Genomic DNA, 20,983 nt, shown 5'->3' with positions numbered 1-20,983 from the left:
AACTGCACATGAGATGCTGTTTTTTTAATTTCTGAGTTTAATTAAAGAAAGAACAATTATCAATAAAACGTATTATTGTGAAACAGTTTGTTCTTTTATACTCGATGTTTGGCTTCCGATGAAAGTTTAGAAGATATTTTTAACTTTTTACAGACTTTTAGTTGAAAACATTCTGTGTTCATAAACGTGTGAGAAACCAAAAGTCCAACAAAGAGAAGCAGTAAAGACGCGGCGGTGTCCTTTGTTGTGGCGCAGAGTCTAAAAACAATCAGACTGTTTGTGTGACGACCAAAATCATGAAGAACGAACGTGTTGGAGAAAGTCAGGGATCAGATTTTTCCTTCAATCTGATTTCTTTTAATTGTTGAAAGTAAAAAAAACATCCTTTTAAAACCTAAAAGTCGATGTTGATCAGGATGTTAAAGGAAGAATGTTTGACTTTATGATCCAGTAGAGGTCGCCCTTGAGCTCCAGCACGCTGTTTGGCCACGCCTCCAGCAACACGCCTCCAACGCCTCAGACACATTTACACAGGACTCACTGAATTTATGATTTAGTTTGGTGTTGCACATTCTTCCTTTAAATGTGTTTTTAGTTACTGAAGTAAAGCTTTTAATGAAGACTTTCTCATTCACCGATCATCAGATGAAACTATCTTATACATCAAGTCTATTGTCAGACTGTCCAAATCTGAATCCATTTTTTACTTTTTTTTTGTAAAGGTAGAATATGCTACTCTTTTCATCCCAACACATCAGCACACTTTATTTGTTCCAAATCGAAATCCAAAGATATATTTCATCATGTGATTTGGCTCTTCACACCTGCAGGATGAGGCGTAATGAGTGTCGGGCTGCTGCTCCTGTGAAAACCAAACACAGCCAATTCAGTACTGTCAACTCCCTCACACTGTCATCTTTCAATATCAGTCAGATGATTTGTGAGTTTGATCGATAGCCTCATTTGGCACAGAGTTATTAAATATTCTTTCTGGTGTAAATGAACAGTTTGTCCCGTGTTGTCTCCTGTCTCGTGTTGTCTCCTGTCCCGTGTTGTCTCCTGTCCCGTGTTGTCTCCTGTCCCGTGTTGTCTCCTGTCCTGTGTTGTCTCCTGTCTCGTGTTGTCTTCTGTCCCCTGTTGTCTCCTGTCCCGTGTTGTCTCCTGTCCCCTGTTGTCTCCTGTCCCCTGTTGTCTCCTGTCCCGTGTTGTCTCCTGTCCCCTGTTGTCTCCTGTCCCGTGTTGTCTCCCGTCCCGTGTTGTCTCCTGTCCCGTGTTGTCTCCTGTCCCGTGTTGTCTCCTGTCCTGTGTTGTCTCCTGTCTCGTGTTGTCTCCTGTCCCCTGTTGTCTCCTGTCCCGTGTTGTCTCCTGTCCCCTGTTGTCTCCTGTCCCCTGTTGTCTCCTGTCCCGTGTTGTCTCCTGTCCCCTGTTGTCTCCCGTCCCGTGTTGTCTCCTGTCCCGTGTTGTCTCCTGTCCCGTGTTGTCTCCTGTCCTGTGTTGTCTCCTGTCTCGTGTTGTCTCCTGTCCCCTGTTGTCTCCTGTCCCGTGTTGTCTCCTGTCCCCTGTTGTCTCCTGTCCCCTGTTGTCTCCTGTCCCGTGTTGTCTCCTGTCTCGTGTTGTCTCCTGTCCCGTGTTGTCTCCTGTCCCCTGTTGTCTCCTGTCCTGTGTTGTCTCCCGTCCCGTGTTGTCTCCTGTCCCGTGTTGTCTCCTGTCCCCTGTTGTCTCCTGTCCCGTGTTGTCTCCTGTCCCCTGTTGTCTCCTGTCCCCTGTTGTCTCCTGTCCCGTGTTGTCTCCTGTCCCCTGTTGTCTCCCGTCCCGTGTTGTCTCCTGTCTCGTGTTGTCTCCTGTCCCCTGTTGTCTCCTGTCCCCTGTTGTCTCCTGTCCCCTGTTGTCTCCTGTCCCGTGTTGTCTCCTGTCCCGTGTTGTCTCCTGTCCCCTGTTGTCTCCTGTCCCGTGTTGTCTCCTGTCCCGTGTTGTCTCCTGTCTCGTGTTGTCTCCTGTCCCGTGTTGTCTCCTGTCCCGGAGGTGAGCTCATTTCATAAAGTGAGGTTTGAATGTTCACGTGTCTATTTAACATGTTCTACTCTGTCTGTTATGAAAACAACATTATTATATTATCGACATGAAGGATGAAAGATGAAGTTTTCTTTTTTAGTTCAATAAAAAATTAAAAACGAACCTCAAGACACTAAAGTCCAAATCCTTAAAGGTAATACTGCCCTCTGCTGACAGGCTGGAGGTAAAACATCAGTCAGACCATAAACTCACCAGTAATGGAAACAGATGAACGATGACATGCAGATGATTATGAGACGTCATCTTCTTGAACATTTAAACTTCCATCAGCAGGTTATCCTGCCTGGAATAAAAGATTTCAAGTTTCAGTTTCAGTGAAGACTTCAGTTTAACAGTGTTTTCTCCTTTTTATATCGTACTTGCTGCAAATATATGAGAGCGATAAGGACTTCAGAAAGTTTAATCGGGATTTGTCACTTTACAGATTCAGAAACTGAGAGAGAGAGAGAGAGAGAGTGAGAGAGAGAGAGAGTGTGTGTGTGTGTGTGGAGCGTGACGTGCGGGAACGGAGCCACAGGTCCGATTTGAACCTGGGCCTCCCGCTTCTGTAAATGGAGCGGCCGCACTCTGACAGCAGCTGGTTCAGTGTTAGTTTAAGTGAAAGCAGAAACATTTAAAGGTTTGATTCGACCGTAAACACAAACCACATGTTGCTCTGTCGATCTGTAATCAACTCACAGAGGAGGAGGGAGAAACAGAGAGGAGCGGGGAGAAAGAGGGAGGGACAGAGGGGGGAAAGGAGGGAGAGAAGAGAGAGGAGGAAAGAGGAAGAAGATGAGATAGAGGAAGGAGGAGAAGAGGGAGACAAAAAGAGGACACGAGGGAGGACAGAGAGAGAAACGGTGGGAGAGAAGGAAACCCTGTTGTCTCTCTAAATGAGCCATCTTGAGTTTACATGCACATATAAGCAAAAAATAATGAATAATAATGAAACCCCTGCGACGAACACCAGGAAACCCCTTATTTTAATAATGACATGAATCAAATCAGAGAAGAAGACATCCTCACTTCTGGATGGTCAAAGACAAACACGAGTGAGTTTTGTTTGTGTTTTAGACCAACAGTACACATTTCAGCCTCTAGGGGGGGACAAACAACTTCTGTGGCGTTTAAGAGTCATTCACAGAGTCTCCACACACACACACACACACACACACACACACACACACACACACACACTCTTATAAAGTATGTTGTTTAAAGACCTGTGGACACTTTATTGTCTTTACAGGATATAAACTAGTTTTATTCTGTAAATGATTTATGTCATTTTATCTATGAAATGATTCTGAAGAGATTTCACCCTAAAAGAAATGTTTACCAAAGGCTGTTTTTTAAAGACTTTTAACATCTAATAAATTAGGCCCAAACTGAAAAAATGTTGAAATAGTTACCGTGGTAACTCACCATTCAACAGCTGCAGAAATAACTTGATTTGAATAACACATTTATTTTACTGCTTTCACAGTAAATGAACACAGTAATGAGATTTTCCTGAAACCTAAGAGGTTCATAGAGATCTCAGATTCTGTTCAGATTTTTTATAGAAATTAGTCGAAGCTCTAAGTATCGTATGTTCGTTTTAATCATTGATATACATACTTGCTCATAAATATCATTTATGCTCTAGAGGTTGATCACACTTCTCTCGTCTTTTTTTTAATAGTTTTGACGAAGTAGCCACCTCCACATAAAGGCACATAAAGGCATCGTCTATTCATATTTACAGTCGATCATTTTTGTCAAGACTGTAAATCCATTTAAATTGAAATGAAATTTTTTTTAATGTTTAGACAGTTTAGTTATAATTCCATTTTTTTCTGTTTCATTGCACGTGGCTTCACACACCCACAGACACAGTTTCAGGGTCCAAGGGTCCAAGAGTTTGTATTTTGGGACCTGAATAGTAATTTCCCCCTGTCACACTCTGCATACATTGGATTGTGTTTATGTAAGAGCTCACTGTGTAATTACTCTAAAGTGGGGAAACATGACTGTATTTATATTTATGTGGCTGCCTGGGGCCCAAAACCACCAAATCACTTCTCACGAACATTTAAAATGTGACGTCTGCTTCTGCTCAGTCCTCGAGGTTCAATGATTGGACGTCAGTTTGTCTGTTTCTTTGTTTAATGTCCCGTCTCTGATGAGTTTACGTGCCATGCTGAGGCTACAGTGCAGTCTTTAGCGACTCATGATGTATGAGTATGAGAAGTGCTAAAAAAACAAACCAAGAATTCATTCAAACACTGGTGGACTTGTGCTTGGGAAGTCTCCGCGTCGTCTCTACCTGGCCAGCTCTGTTAAAGGTGCGCTATTTTGGTTGCCTTGGCAACTAAGATCTATAAGGAAGAATGCTACTTTATCAATCAGGCACAGGGGAATAATTGAGAGGAGGGATTTATTGACTGAGCAAATTATCCTTTGTCTCTTTTTGGACAAACTGTACGGGGGAGAATTGTTTATCGCTCAGCGGTTATGATCACAGCTGAGAGGGACGTCCAGCGGGTGAGTGCCAGCCGTGTGTCAGGAGGTTTAATGCTCCAGTGTCAATGTGTCAAGCACCATCGTAAGGCTTCAAAACTCAGGAGCTAAAGCTGCTGGTAGTTTCTTTTTTTTCTTTTTTTGTGATGTTTTCTTGGTGAAAGGTCCTTTTAATGAAAGCAAACACTGAGGATGATCAGTGTGTCAGACACAGATACACAGTGAGGTCAGGAGAGCTGCCAGTGAAGAAGACACCCGTCGTGGACAAAGGTCTTTAATTATCCAATTACCTCTGGCACGGACTCTTTGAAGTAGCTTCCAATTATCCTGAAGAAAACGAGGTGACACACTCGAGCAAACAGAAGCTCTATTTATGGCTCAATTAGCAGAGTTGTTACTAATCAAATTCAGCAGCGAGAGACACCCATTCGACCAATCATCAGTCAGTAAAGCAGTGCCGTTTTGAAGATGCAGAACTGGATCCTGCACACAGATAAGCTTTTTCTCTGAGGCCTCGTCCACACGTAGCCGAGCATCTCACAAAACAAAGACATTTTTCTACGTTTCAGCCTCTCATGAACACGACAACGCAGATTTACAGCATCAAAAATGAAGCTTTTAAAAACCTCCGACCAAAGTGAAGATTTCAGAATTCTCCGTCTATGCGTTTTGCGTGTTCTTACGTCACATATGTGACCTGTGTTTACATTCAGAAACAGGATGAGTGTGCTTAAAACGTTTTTTTCTAGACGGAGAGGGCAGGATATTCGTTTTACAAAAACCCGACTACGTGTGGACAAGGCCTCGAGCTCAGGGTTGAAATCTCTGATCTTCGTGCTGCTCCTACATTTCAACAACGCGATGATCATCTGTAGCACTGAGATTAGATTTAAAGCATCGCCATGACTTGACCGGAGTTCGACAAAAGGGATTCACAGCATGCAGACTTGATATGTCTTCGTTTACATTTTCATCTGTAAGATTCTCTGTAGGAGAAGTTTTGAACTGAGGTTAGAGGCCTCATTGAGCGACCGTACGTTTGAGTCCGGCCCCGGCTCGTTGCTGCACGTCATCCTCCACTATCTGCTCCCAACATACCCAGTTTCTATTTAGCTCTCACATCTATTAAAGGCTTTTTAAAAAGGCAGCAAGATGGATTTTGTTACGTCCCTTGACACTACTTAGGACAAAGAGATAAAACAGACACAGATAAGATGAGTACGTCACAAAAACAAAAGATCCTGCTCACAGACGCGAATCCCATTTTCCTTCCTGACAGTCAGCGAGGGCTCTTCAAAGTTTACGTCACGCCTCTCAGGCCACTGTATGGGTTTATAAAAAGTGTTAGTGGGATCAAATCTCACCCTGCTGTGTGAGTGGATTGTTTAGGACACGGGACCAAAGCTCTCTCACTGTACGGCTGGGTTATCAAACAAGCTGAGTGCTCACACTGGACCTGCTAAATCTGAACGCTCCCACAGACAGGTTGCAACCCAGCTGCCTTTGAAACACAGACAGACGCTGAAGTCAGATCTGAGAGTGTTTCAGTGAGTGTGTGATGGCTCGAGAGGGAAACACAAATGTTCTCACTCTCTCACATGAAAACAGAAGTTATACCAACGTTTTCCTCTGTGATGGGAGAGAGAGAGGACGCATCAAGCACACGTCTGACGTTCCCTCTGTGCTTGTGTGGAGGAATCGGTCGATCACACTGGGTGCAGATATTCAACATAGATTACCAATATATCTGAAAGTCATCCAATCAATCAATTAGTCACCATCTGTCCTCTACACATCAGCTTACATGTCATATTATCCTTTTTCTTTCTTTTCTCTTTTTATCCCATGATGACAATCCCACTTTTTTTATTTTTTCTATGGACCTTGTCTCCTTATTTCTTGGATCTACAATGATTACCTTGGTCCCATTGTCTTTAACGTACTTTGTCTCCTTTATCTTCTTTTTTTTCTTTCTCCATGTACCACTAATTATGTTTGTACTTTGCCCTCTTAAATGTTTATGTGTTAGCCTTGCAAATATAAATTGCTTGTAATTATTGAAAGGGGTCGAACTCCTGTACAAGTCCGTTGGGCTTCGTTCCCTCCTTGCACCATTTTTTTTTTTTATTGGAATATGTGCTAAACAAATAAACTAAACCAAGTGTTCGGGAGCAGCAGACTGAGCCTTGATTGGCTGCCGTGCCCGTCCGTGTGCACTGCACAGAAAACATCAACATCATCATCATGGCTCTCACTCCACCTGTCCGCCCCGCCCTCCTCCTCCTCATCATCTCACCTGCAGCTGATCAGTAATCAGGCCACTACATAAGCTGCTGCTCCAAACATCCTCATCACATTCATGCCGGTCTTTCCAGCGGTTCCCTTTGACCTGACCTCCTGGTTCTGACCCCTGCCCGCCTTGGACTCACCTTCTCCTTCAGCCTCTTCTGCTTCCTGTTTTCTGAGCTGAGTGTGTGTGACTGTATATGCACGTTTCCAGTCGTGCTGCTGTTGGGTCGATACACTGCCCGTTACAATTTGGGTTCGAGTCGGCCTGAAATCACAAAGTATGCATCGTTTAAGGTGTTGGGTAAAGTCAGGGTGAGAACTCGCAGCTCATTTAGTAAATTTCGAGACATTTTCAGGAGTTTGGTTCATGTTTGATGACGAGTGGCTGCAAAGATCAGAGAAATGTTTGGAGCTTAAAAAAAGTCTTCAGACAGAAGTCGAGTCCTTTCAAACCTGCTTTCAAAGAACCGTCGTTGATCTTTTAACATCACTACATGTATTTCATTTATTCTTCTGCACAGCACTTTGGTCAGCTGAGGTCGTTTTAAAGTGCTGAATGAATAAAGTTGGATTTTTTTGGTTCTTTAGCAAAACAAAACGGCAGAAAATAAGAACATTAGGGAGGAAGATTCAGACAGGCGTTATGATCTCTGAGCTGCTTCACACATTTGTGATCACGCTTTCAAACATTACAAATACTTTTTATGTCATGCCTCCCTCCTCCCCCCCTCCCTCCCTCCCTCCTGTCAGAGAGAGAGAAAAGGTTCCCACTGTGTGTCAATATGAAACTGTACAATATCAGGGACATGCTGTGTTGAACTCTTCAGGATATTTTCAGGAGTGCATGTGACTGTCGGCTCCTTCAGCAGAGTGTCCGGCTCAGGCCACAGCTGGCCCATCATGCAGGGGTGAGGGGTTGAGAGGGGGGCGGGGAAGAGCGGCCGGCCGGCCAGCAGCTCTCTGTTTAAATGAATATCAATCCCGCAGGCCGAGCCGCCTCCCCCCCCTCGTAACCCTATAGGGCTGCGATTGGTCCAGAGGAGACCAACCTGCAGCGGCCGGTGAAAGCTGCTTCATCAGTGTCCGTCCTCTGACAACAATGACTCTGAATCACTAATGAGCCCCCGTCCAGGCCGCCGTGTCCCCCTCTCCTCTATTCTCCCAGTGGCTTTGGACGTGACCAGCAGCCTTCTGTGGTTCAACGCTGGACCAAGGAGGGATGAAACAGAGATGATTTGATAAAACAAAGACAAACTTTAGCTTTCTCACCAAAGAAGATACAAAGCAGGAGGATACAGAGGAAAACATTTTGGTTTTATTGGGATTACTTTTTGATTTGATTTTTTTGAGACTAAACGAGGAGGTGAAAAAGCTTTCAACGTCGAGGAGGCAGGAGTAAAGAAACCAAAATGAAACCAAGGATCCTTCTCACCTGCCTGGCAGCTTTCTACTGTTTGAGTAAGTATTCCTTTAAATCATCTGGTTTAATGTGACGGCTGGGGGAACTTTACCAAGTAGAGCAGAGGATGCTCCTGCAGCTGCTGCAGCATTTAACTTTAACTTTATGCAAAGTTCAATGTCTGGCATCAGAATCCTTTATCCTCCATCGTCTGATTTAAACACCGACATGTTCACTATGACACCTTTCTGTATAACGTTGACATGTGTGTTGCAGCTGAGTTGGTTTTTAATTCTATCACTTGGTTTGAAGGATCTTAAATTCTTGCTTTGTTTTGATAAAATGGGTTTCTGATTTGGCCTCATACACTAAGTAATGCAGGTATAAACATCATGATCTACATGCATGTGAATGTGTTTCCACTGATCTCTCTCTGCACAAAGATTCACAATATGCAAACTCACGTGTGACTGTAAATATCAGACTTTCAACTTCCATTAAAAACACTGGATTTGATGGCAGAAGTGTAAAGAAAAGCTGCACAAGCCTTTAAGTCAGATCCTCTGACTTCCTGTGGAAACACTAAACTCTAAACTGATCAGAGTTAAGCATTAAAACTGTGATTTCCAGGGTCAAAGATTCACCTTTAAGTATCTCAGAATCCATTCAGATCTATATTATTGAAATATTGAAGAAGCTTTTTGCTTCCCACATCGTCACCCAGGATCAGGAAGTGAAGGATTCAAGCACGACCTGAAATCAAGGTTATTCTGAGATATTGGCTTTGGCCCTCTTCTCATATTCCCATCCAGGTTTTAACAACAAGGATGTAATGACTCGAAGCTCCTGTCGATATCTACACACACATGAAATGATTTCCACTGATCCCCTGCATGAATATGAACAATATGCAGCATGACTGAGAACGTCCTTATGACAAAATGTGATCTTCAGCGTGCTGTGGCCTTCACTGAAGGAAGCAGAGAGACGTCAGGTGGAACTTCTGTTTAGAGTTCGTCTTCGATATCAAAGATCACAGAAACACACTTTTAAACTATTTGAGCTGGAATTTGGAAAGTTGTTGTCTTTCCAAAAATTATGTAAATTCTGCAGCCATTGTGTCACTTTCTTCCCACCAAGCGGAGACAGCAGGAGGCCTCGGAGTGGACGTGGATGTGGGGGATGGAGAGCAAGGAGGGGGGTCATCAGAATAAATCCCTAAATATAACACCATACTTAAGTGATAACTTTAATTATCTTCAGACACAACATCAAGTCCATTCAACTGGAAAACTCAAAACAAAGATTTGAATTGAAGTCCAGGGTCCATGTTTAATCTTTTCCTCCAGATTCTGTGAATCATAAATCACTTCACTGTTTAAATATGCTTCTTATAACTTCTTTATGTTATTTTCACAAGCTCGTCTCCTCAAAGTAGTTGAGACCGAGACATTACCCGAAAGTGTGTGCGAATGGCTTCCATTTTTGTTTTCACTAACAGAAAGTTCTGGATATTCATTCAAATCTTAACGAAGTTTAAAATTGACAAATCTCTCTTTATTGGTTTGAAGTTGATGTTTTCGTTTGAAATCAGTGAATATCTTTCTTAGTATTTTGATTTTATTTGGCATCCTAAAACACATTTTCTTTCCTCTAAATTCATCCCTGAATAATTAATGCAAATATTCAGCATGAAGAGAAAGTGTTGAGAAAAACGTCTGAAACTTCTTCATCATCATCATCATCATCATCATGTAAAGTTTAAATTTAAGACCTGAAGTTTTACATGGGGACAAACACATTTTATGAAAGAATAAAAGCAGCATCTCTACATGAGGGGGGGTCAGCGCAGACGGCGTAGGCGGCTCCGTCTTTTCCTCCGACTATACGGAGGGGTGAGAGTCACTGACCTCTGACCTCCAGGAGGGGGGAGGGCTGTGGTCAGTGCTGCAGTCTGTGGAAAGGGGAACACAGAGACACAATAGACCCCCCCCCCCCCCCCCCCCCCCATAGCCTTCAGTGACCTGACCCTAACACCCTCATCTCCATAACACTGCGCTCAGATTGAGACCTTATTAAAGATATGTGTGTAAGAGGTAATCCCCCCTGCAGCTGCCCGTGACCGTGTCCTCACAGCACCCCTCCCCTCGCTACGCCGTGTCACGGCTCCTCACCCACTCCCACAGCTAAAACACCCCTCGGCTTAATCCACACCGGGGCACAAAGGGGCCTGTGGTGGTCCAGGTTTCCTGTGGTGTGACAAAAAAGAGGCTAACATCTCAATCTGTGCAGAGTTTAGGCTAATGCTAACAGGCTTTGAGCGTGTAAAGGTGCGATTAGGAGGCCAAAGACCTTCATCCAATCAGCAGCTGACGTTATGAGGCGTTAAGGTAGTCCGTGAGCTGAAGTCACTCGATGCAGTAAAGTAGAAGGTGTCGATTATCGAGACACTGAGGTCAGTACTTCCTAATGACACCAGTCTAACTTACTAAAGAAAGACGAGACCGTCGAGTCGTTCATGTTTTCAAAAGCTGCTTGTTTGGTTCTTGTAACTCTCGAAGGTTTGACTTGAACCTGAAACCATTAAAAAACCAAAATGTCCGGACGCATTCGAATAGATGTCCACTTCACTCCTGCAGGTACAAGTTTGAAGGCGTGAACTTTTAGAAGGTCTACTTTAAAAACTGTCAACATTCATGAACACCCTTTGGCCAATCAGATTCAAGGGAAAGTTACATCCGATCATGTTTTCGTCCCATAGTGGAGTACAGATTCAAGATGGTGATCCGGCTTGTTTGTCCAGCTCGACCAATAGGACATCAGCTCTTTCCAGAACTTTTGGTGCTCAGTCAGAAACACAAAGTAGCATCTGTTCAGAGGCTGTTTTTAGGTTTCCTGTCTCTTAGTGACACTTTGGATTTACCCTTCTGCTGCTAAGTACATTAGCCCTCGGTCATAATGTCCCTTTGGTGAGCTAACCCTGTTAGCATAAGGTCCCTTTCACATCTGTCTTTGGTTTTAGCTTTCGTTTTTTTACTTTCTGTTTACCGGTTCCTGGAGTGTCAGGTTCAGGAACCTTCAGGGTGTGTTTGTAGTATCTCTAGCTTCGGTATGTTGTGACTTCAGGGTTTGTTTGAAGCTCCCGTTAGCTTCTGTTTCAGGCACCTGAAGTGTCAGTGTCAGAAATATTTAGTGTGTGTAATAACTTTCTTTCAAGGTACCTTCAACATCTTCAGTGTATCTTTGATGGTTCTTTAAAGGTAGCAATAGAAACATGTATCCTTCTATTCATACTGCAAAATACCACCTTGTTCATTTTCACTTTTAAAGTCACAGTAACAGGATTGAAGGCAATAACTTGATGGTAACTATTAGTCACTTTTCCTCTTCTACTTCTGCTGTTCTGCCATCAGCTTAAAGTCAGATCAGTGCCGTAGTGGCTTCACTGATGGTGCACAGTGATGAGTCTCACCTGTCTGAGTCAGAGCTCCACCTGTCTGTCTCTGTGTTCAGTGAATCTGAGCATCCATCAGTCTTATTATATATGAGTATCTGCAGCCTCGCTGATTAAAGCTGCCGGACAAACAAAGAGACCTCCTCTCCATCACATTACAAATTATTGCTTATTGATCCACCTGCCTGGTGAGTGGAGACCTTTTTAAAAAAAAAATCAGCACTTGACCCTTATAGATCCAGCTCCTCATGCAGATGGGAGACCCTGCATGGGGTCCAAGACCCATGGGGACCAAATCAGTTGGTGCATGGCGTGTTATCGATAGATCAGGAGAATGAACAAAAAGACCAAACCTGAGCCCGCTTATGGGTTAGGGTCTTATTTTCTGCTCTCACGATCTGGATGAAAACAAAGTTGAGTTGTATCAGAAGATGATATTTTATACTAAGGTCGTCAAATTTTGAAATTACTTTCATACTTTCTAAAATCCCTGACTTTTAAAACAACATGATCTAAATCCAAAGTGTTAGAAAGTGAGGAAGCTTTAAAATAAGAGCCAAAAGCTGCAGCGAGCAGAACATAGAGAGCGCTGTTTAAACTGCACAAACACATCGAGTCAAGCCTCAGCGCCAAAACATTTCATATCTTCTCTGCAACTTAGACTGCAGCAGTTTGCTTCGCCTCCGATGAGATAAGACATTTATTTTTTTCCCCAGTGAGGGAAATTTGGTTGTTTACAACATCCGAGAATATTACAAAAAAGTTGAGTTTTTCTCTCTCTGTGATTTGGCTTCGAAATCAATTCTGTAATAAAATTTCTGTGAGATTTGTTTCAAAGTTTAAAAGTCAGATTTGTCCTGTGTCGAACAAAGATGCTTCATCACATTTGTTATTTTCTTCTTTGAATGGATAAACTGCAAAACACTTTCAGAATGGAGGGAAATACTTTGTAAAGTGTAAATTTTAAGATTAATTTATTATTATTATTACTATTATGATTAAACCAGCTGTCTTAAATAGTTCTTAGAGTCTTTTAAACAAATGTTAAGAAGCTGCAGATGATCAGTGTTAAGACATTGAACTTGTCACATGACACTTAGAAACTGACCAGCACTTAGCTTAAACAAAAGCCCCCCCCCCCTCCATTGACCACCTCAGAGACGGGAGAGAGTTTTAGTCCCATTAGGAGACAAAGGGGGAAGCCCCGGGGCGATGGGTTTACTGCCCGCCCAGCCGCTCCCATCTTCAGCTGCCTTCAGCGCTCCCTCCGATCCAACTCTGACTTCAGAGGGGAAACAAGACTTATGCAGCATTTGCAGCTTTTTTTTTGCCTGAATGTGAATAAATGCAAAGTATCTCCCTCTCGTCAAAATACCAGAAATCCAACAATATCTACAAATAGAAGTCCGAGGCATTACATGTTGGTTAATTTCACATTTTTTGTTTCTGACGTTCGCAGACAGTCTCTTGCACACCGTCCAAATTGCACAAATATGTTAAGGAGTGACACATCGCCAACTTATTTGTGCAATTTAGACACTGCTCTCTCTCTTCTTGTGTCAGCTTTTGGAAAGGATTATGACTGACAATAAGGATTGTTTAAGAGACTTTTCTTTGACCAAAACCTCCAACCCTGCAAAGGATCAGAAAAAGCAAGTGTTCTTATTTTTCGTTCAACTTGCAAATCCAAGCTTGCCTTTCACACACAGATGTCGAAAGCGGGCGTGAGGATAAAGGAAAATAAATTGATAAAAGGATTTGTATATGGTGATCAGACCCCCTTCTCTTTCCCCGTCTTTTTTATTGGGGGGTGGGCAGAAATCTGTGAAGTTCAGGGCCAGCAAACAATAGCAGCGAAGGGCTGGGAGAGGAGCTCCGACTGGACACAAGCAACCCCCACACACATCCATCCTCCTTACCCCTGACTCTCTCATGACCCCTGAGGGGCTCGGGGTGATAGTGGGGGGTTGCCGGACAACCCACCCCCTTCAAAAAATCTCATTATGGGCCGATCCCTATATTGAAAACGGTCCAATCTGGAATGCTATGCACTTAATCAAACCACATGCAGGTTGAGTGTGCAGGCAGAGCATCTGACTCCTCCGGTCAGCAGCTGTTTTAAACTCCTCTTCTGACATCTCTCAAAACACAACATTTTATCCACATGGGTTCAGAGGGTATCCGTGGATTAAAGATGTGAATCCTTAACAAGATGGGATTGATCCAGCTTCAGTTGCCAATACGTCAATGAACAAAGCTCGGAGGTTTAGATGGAAGCTGCTTTAAACCGCCCTTTAATTGGAGCGCGTCTAGAACAGCTCACCTTTATCAAGACAATCCTCTGTTTTACACCAGCTGCTGAGTGTGAGGTTAAATTTTAAAAAATCATCTGACACAATTTCTGTGGAGTTGTGCTGAGATGAGATACGACACGACAGAACCCTAAAAAGTGGTGATAGGAGGTTACATTTTGGCTGCATCTTCTGGCTCTAAAAACAACTTTTAAATAAATAAAAAAAAGGTTGGTGTGCAGCTTCTTTAAAATCAGTTTTAAAGACTAAGCACCAAGTTTGGTTTACATGCAGAGCACAGTACATCATTGTATCATCTGCATAAAGTTGACCATGGGAATCACCACAAACAAGCCAATCCAGCCCAAAAGTTAATCAACCCACTGATTCCTTGTAATCCATTACTTACGATTGTCTCATTCTGTCTGATATCAGGCTCGTTTTAGTTAGCTGACACTGAGTTCTGCTCTATTAGTATTACTATTGGGTCATCGTTGAGACTTAGTATTTACATGTTTTAGATTTGTTGTAGCCCAAAAATGAGACAGAGTGAGTTTGCAGAAGTGACCCTGTGCTTATCTGTTTGTTGACAGAAGAAGAAACATCATGCAATAACCTGCAAGACTGTTTTATGAAGGTGTGACATAACCATGTTTGTGTTGACCTGACTCACGGTGGCTGCTGCCTCTCCTCCATCACTCTCATGCTCTCAGGCCTCACAGGTTGCCACACCATGTGTTCAATAACCGTGGCCACAGAACGCAGAGCAAATCCCCCCATGGGAGCCCTGAATGTCATTACCAGGCCTGAGGGAGGGGGGGGGTTCAGAGCTCTATCAGCCTGTCCAGACGCAGCTGACCAGTGGACCCACAATCCTCTCTGCTGCTGCAATCTGCTGGTCGGGAGATCTCTCATTAGACAGAGGACAGATGCTCATTTCTTGATGTGACACGTCAGTGAAGCCAAAGGCAGAGACCATTAAGAGAAGCTCAGCTTTATGTTCAGGATGTAGGTTCAATCCCTGCCTGTATTCTTCATGTCTACCTATAATCTGATCGGCTCTTATTACACCCTAGAACCATTTGATCCACTCCACCAGCGTTTAAACAGAGGCACCACCCAATGGATCAATGGACAACACTGTGGTATTTATATGTGTGAGGACATAAAACATTATCAAGTATAGGCCATAATCAAAAAAAAAAAAAACATCTGTGCAGAAGGAGCAGGCCCCAAATTCACATAGTAACACAAAAAGCAATTCTGGGGGTAGATCATCAACTCCCATGTTTATTTACAGGGCAAAAGTTAGATTTGTGACGTCTTCAACTAAAGGGACGTTAGAGTTGTTTTGTTTAAAAAACTAAAATATTACCGTCTTACCGTCTTTTAAATCCATTTTCAAGTTGTTTAATTTCAAACAAGAGGACAGAACAGGAAGTGTTCGGGTATCTCGTACCAATTGTCTGGACATCAGGAAGCCTGAACATATTGATGCTAAATTATGTCCAAACTCAAGGCAGTAGGTTCAAACGTGGTTGAGGATACTCCAGCAGAGTTTCTGATGATAACGCTGATTTGCACGTGCAGGAGTACGAAGAATTGATGCTAAAGAGCGCTCATCCATGACGATAGTTTTCATTTTATTTTTTAAATATTAGTTTGTCTTGAAGACTTCCAGCCCCTGCACCATGGAGGTGATGACATTTAAGTGTGTGCTTCTTATCGCTTAGACACATCCACACTCATAATACAATTCCATATAATGAAACATGCGACACTTTTATTCCCTTTGTTGGCAAATCTGTCTGATAATAAATGAGAATAACACCATGGAGCCACAGATTAGTCCTTGCAGCTTGAATCAACATTTATTTAAAGATTAAACAGAAGAAGGTAAAAATAAGTTGAGTTAACATTTTGGTGCAGTTTAACATTTAAATCCAAACAGCATGGTATTGTATATATTGAGTTTCTGGGATTCTTAAAAGACCAAACATTCAGAACTTTTTGCTTCTGTTGAAATGTTTTATCTCAGTGCTATATTGAGCCCCATAAACATTGCATAGTTATTCCACTGAGCTGAACCTTGAGCTTTCAAATGGATCTTACCCTTAGTGGTGTCACTTGTTACTTTTAGATTGAAACTGATGAAGACATCAGGGTGTATTTGTTCGTTAATAGGACATACATGTGTTCTGATTTTGGTGTTAAAGGGAGAAAACATCAGCTGGACTTCAGGTTGGAAAAGAACTTGAACAAAAACAACTTTAGACAACCCAAAGTCAAGTTCATCTGCATGCTGCCGTGTGTGGGATGTGCTGGCTGGTTGACAATAAATGCTGCAGGAGTTGAAGTCAAAGCCGTGTTGGACTGAACAGATGCCAGACTCTGCAGTGACACTGACAAAGTCATGGTGCAGGTTCAAGTGCAGCTGCGATTGTTCCAGCCTCACAGCTGGGAAGGGAGAGCGGCCATTGCTGGAGTTCAAGGTTCTTTCTTTGCATGCGAGGACATTAACACCAAAATAGATGCTGGAGACGGGAAGTGTCACCAAGGTCACTGCGTAGAGGGGACAAGGGCGAGGAGGAGAGCGCTGGTGGCATGGGAAAGTCACCTCGGAGATGCATCTGAAAGGATGGGAAGAGACGGGAGGGGTGGAGGGGATGCATAAGAAGGGGCAGATGGTGCCCTTGGGTGCAGGGTGGCTGGGGGGTTTTTACAGAGGTTGCTGTGGGTTGGGTGCAAATAAGCATATTCACAACACTATTGTCACAATCGGCTCCTGCTACAATGGAGGCTCTCCTAATTTGACCCCTGCAACCCTGGCCTGTGTTCTTGTGTATTGTTGTCGCCCTCTCTGGCTGGATGGCTCGCTGGCATTCACACTATTGTGGCTCGCCTTCAGTAAAAGCGTTATGGGCCGCAAAACCAAATGAACCATCAATCAAATCAAATGCTTTTTGGTGTTGACAGAGGGGTTTTGAGAATTTGGGTCGGGTTTCCAGAGGCTGGGTGTCCAACGGAGAAGCCTCCCCCTGGGCCATTGTCTCTGCAGCCGTAGGATGTGCAACGTTGTGATGAAAAATAGGCTGGATTTCTATGATCCACCATAAATTTACTATGTATGAATTCCAAACACTCCTGCAGTGAGAGGTTGCTTTCCCACACACAAGTTACTGCATGTTTATGCATGAATGCCCTGGTGTGATTTCATACAGCAAGCCCACCAGTAGTTTTAGTTTGTTAGTTTATTTGAATCAGGGATACAAAAGGAAACATTAGTCTCAGAAGAAAAGAGATGCTTTGCACCAGATTTAGCTAACCAGCTAATTTCCATCTGATGGCCAAACATTTATTCTTTAAGAGGGAATTCCTAAACTTGGGCGCTTTTCTTGTCGATGTTTCACTATTTTAATGAGCAATCAGTCCAAACGTTTAGAAATGGCTCCAGTAGATTTCTTGAGCCTGCAGTGGTGAAACAGACTCCTCGATCAATCAAAGTGCGTGCGATTAAAAGTTCTTGTTCAGTCTCAGATTGTTCTTCTCAGAGTCTGACGACATTAGAGAAAGCTTCCCGACAGAGACGGACCTTTTTGTTCAAGAGGAAGATGCATTTTATTAACCAGAAGCTGCTGTTACAAAAAGGCTCAAGGAAGAAAGGGTAACGCAAAAAATAGAAATGTTTGCTTTTCATCTTTTCAATTCAATTAAAAAAACCCTGAAAACTTTGTGATACTCTTTAAAGACACCAGACTCCACTGATAAAAATCACCTAAATCACCTTCGGTATACTGTCCCTTTTATTGAACACACACAATTCAAAGGAAAGCAGCTAAATCCTCGGTAAAGCAGCAACACTTGCTTGTAGCAGAGGTTGAATTACGGTTCTCACTAATGGAGTTTGTGGGGTTTTAAAAGGGATGATGTAACACATCTTCCTCTTTAAAGGTCTCTCTCTTCAGGGAGTCTCTCCTAAACGTTGTCGGACACAACCTGAGCCGGTCAGCGGTTCAAAACAAGCTTGGGATGGATGTAATCTGGACGTATTTTGGATGTTTGATCCACCAATGTTCTGACCTTGTGACTGTTTCTCCACATCTGACACTTGTTGTTTTTGTAGGTTTACATTTTAACTCAAAAAGAGTGCAAGTAATCTTCCTCAAAAGTATTCAAGCTGATGTTGGCCTGTAAACACCTTTTCTGTTAGTTCAGTTGTTAGCTTTGTGATCCCAGCTGTCAGGATGCTTTAAAGGGTTCATGTTGACACGCCTGAGTACATTTCTGTGTTTGTAGATTTTGACCTTCAGCAAACAGATAAATATTCAGACGTTTCACTCCCTGATTAAATGTGTTTCTCCTCCTGTGTTCAGGCTGCTGTTTGGCCTCGGAGCTCTCCTTCCTGCTGGAGCCCAGCGACGTCATCGCCGTCAGGGATCGCCCGCTCATGCTGGACTGTCGTGTTCAAGGCGACGAGCCCATCATGGTTACTTGGCGTAAAAACGGGGTTCCTTTACCCACCAGCCCGCGGGTTCAGGTGCTGGCGAACGGGACACTTTTCTTCCAGAGTTTTCAGAAACGCAAAGATGGGAGCGACGCGGATATGGGCGAGTACGACTGCGCCGCCCAAAACCGCTACGGCTTGCTGGTCAGCCGCAAGGCCAAAGTCCTTCTGGCGTGTAAGTGTTTCAAGTGTACAACCAACATCTGATCTGTGATGTATTTATTTTGTTTGACACACGATGCATCTCCCTCTGTTCAACTATCACTCCAGTAAAATTCTTTGTTTGTCGACCTTCCTGCCTCATCATGCTGCACGCCAACGTCAGGTTCAAACATGTATAGTTTGTCATGTCTTCAGACGTTTTAACATCCATGACCCTGCACGTCTTAAACCTGGACATAGAGCCGAAGACGTCCCACAGGTCGTCTCTGCACGTCTCTCCTTCTCTGTCAAAACATCCCATAGTCCCTGTAATAAATGATGCTCCACACGGTGAACACCTCGGCATCGAACTCAGCAACCAGAGGCCCCTCTCGACATCTCGGACCCTTTAATCCCCCGAACGGCCCCTCACCCAAAGCTTCTCATTATGAAACAGCCATAAATTACACAGCATGAACATTACTGTACACAGCAACATGTACACACACACACACACACACACACACACACACACACACACCTGCATCACTTAAGAGTACAACCTTCCTCTCACCCCCGCCTAACACTCAAACAAATAACACCAGGGGTTTATGGGTAATCCAGGAGAATTATGGCGATCTCGAGGAGGTCCTGCTTGAATGCAATGAGTTGCTATGGCGATGCTCTCTCATTTGCAGAGCCTTCCTCTTCGGTATACACCCCTATTGATTATTGGCACCAGGTTATTAGGAAGCTTGCATGTGTGGAGGTCCCGCACACGCTGACGCTGTTTCACCTTGAAGGAGAGAAATATGATGAGCAGGAATGTGCACTGCAAGAATGTTTTATAATCTACAGACGAGCTCCAAACTCTGGAGCGTGCACCTCTGCACCACATTGAACGATGATACAGAAAGATTCAAACGAAATCATCAATAGATGCGTCATTATTTTAATCTCTGATATTTATTTCTGCTTTAATCCGGTGGTTTCTTCAGCCTCTCTGGAAATAAATCGGTGTGCACAGATCGCTGAATGTGCACAAGGATTAAATCACTGATCTCATCAGACAATGCTTGGAGAGCTTTGAACGACAGATGGTGTGATCCGTGTTCGTCCTTCTTAAGAGTTTAAAAAAGTCAGCAAGGAGGAGTGAAAGAAAAATCATCTCTGACAAGCTCTGATTTTTTTATTTCACCGAGAAATCTGAAATAGTGAGTTAAGAGTTAATAGTCGTTTTAAAAAGAGGACAATCTTCTTTTGATTGTTTGGTTTAAGAGTGCAGAAAAGAAGAAGGTGCGTAAATATTACACGGTATAAAGGTTGAGCTCCTGCATCCTGAGTGACGCATCGTGAAGCATCTTTTTGACTTCTAAAGAAATGAAACCCTACGGCCCTGAAGCCCGACTGTGTGCAGTCAAACTCTGTGGCTGCAGACATTTTAAATACCTCTCTGACTCTCTGATGCCACGTCTGTCAAAATGAAACAATCTCCATCATTAGCATGATCAATATTATCTATAAGGGTCAAAGCTATCGGTCTGTTTTACACAAAACGGGTGCAAGTGGGGAAAAAGAGCGCCCTGACTAAACAGAGCATCCTGGTGAATCACTGCTCACGAGTTCATTAAGTGTGCAGGAGTTCAGCTGCGCCCTGATGAAGGTTAAAAACAGTAAAGACAGAATACTGGGTGTGGAGGACTTCCATCTTTGTCCCTGTGTTGTCACGTCACACATCCATCCATACTCTTGCTTCAGAGGCGTTTTATTGCTGCCGAAGGAATCCTTATTTTAAGATTATAATAACTTTATTTATAGCACCTGTCATGAACAGACAGTCCCAGGGTGTTTTAAAAAAAGATGAGAAAAACAAACCAACATACAGAAGAGATTAATCAAAAGCAAGTCTAAACAAATGTGTCTCAGGTTACTTTTAAAAAGAGTCGACAGTGAATCTTAAACCGAGAGCGTTTCAAGTGTTCGAAACGACCTCGTCTCCCTTTGATGACATCATTCTGACATCATCAGGGTGGTTTCCTCGTAGTGAGCTGAAATGTTTTGATCTCGTGTTCATGTAGAGAGTCGATGGTCTGACGTTTTGTGTGTCCGTCTTGGTTTTCTCAGCTCTTCCAAAGTTTCACACACACCCGGCCTCCATGGCCGTGGACGAGGGCGGGGTCGCTCGCTTCCAGTGTCAGATCAACGGAGTACCTGAGGCCAACATCACCTGGGAGAAAGACAGAGAGAAGCTCAACACCTCGGACAACAGGTGAGACACATTAACAGCAGGTCTGTGTGTGTGTGTGTGTGTGTGTGTGTGTGTGTTCTCACAGAACTGAAACTCCACC

At 43.4% G+C, this 20,983-nt stretch overlaps 1 protein-coding gene across 1 annotated transcript in view; it reads left to right on the top strand.

Annotated features, from left to right (window-relative positions):
• The first annotated feature begins 7,810 nt into the window (after nt 1–7,810).
• LOC306839674 (immunoglobulin superfamily DCC subclass member 3) overlaps nt 7,811–20,983 on the top strand; it is a 28,801-nt gene continuing 15,628 nt past the window's right edge. Inside the window, exons 1-3 of the mRNA XM_079368480.1 lie at nt 7,811–8,304; nt 18,364–18,669; nt 20,760–20,904. Coding sequence (XP_079224606.1) covers nt 8,256–8,304; nt 18,364–18,669; nt 20,760–20,904 — 500 coding nt within the window. The 5' untranslated portion in view covers nt 7,811–8,255. The remainder of the gene's footprint in view (nt 8,305–18,363; nt 18,670–20,759; nt 20,905–20,983) is intronic.

Source organism: Symphodus melops (genome assembly GCF_947650265.1).
Source record: "Symphodus melops genome assembly, chromosome: 18".
Lineage (NCBI taxonomy): Eukaryota > Metazoa > Chordata > Actinopteri > Labriformes > Labridae > Symphodus > Symphodus melops.
Note: the sequence above shows the minus strand (reverse complement) of the source record. Positions and strands in the feature narration are given on the sequence as shown.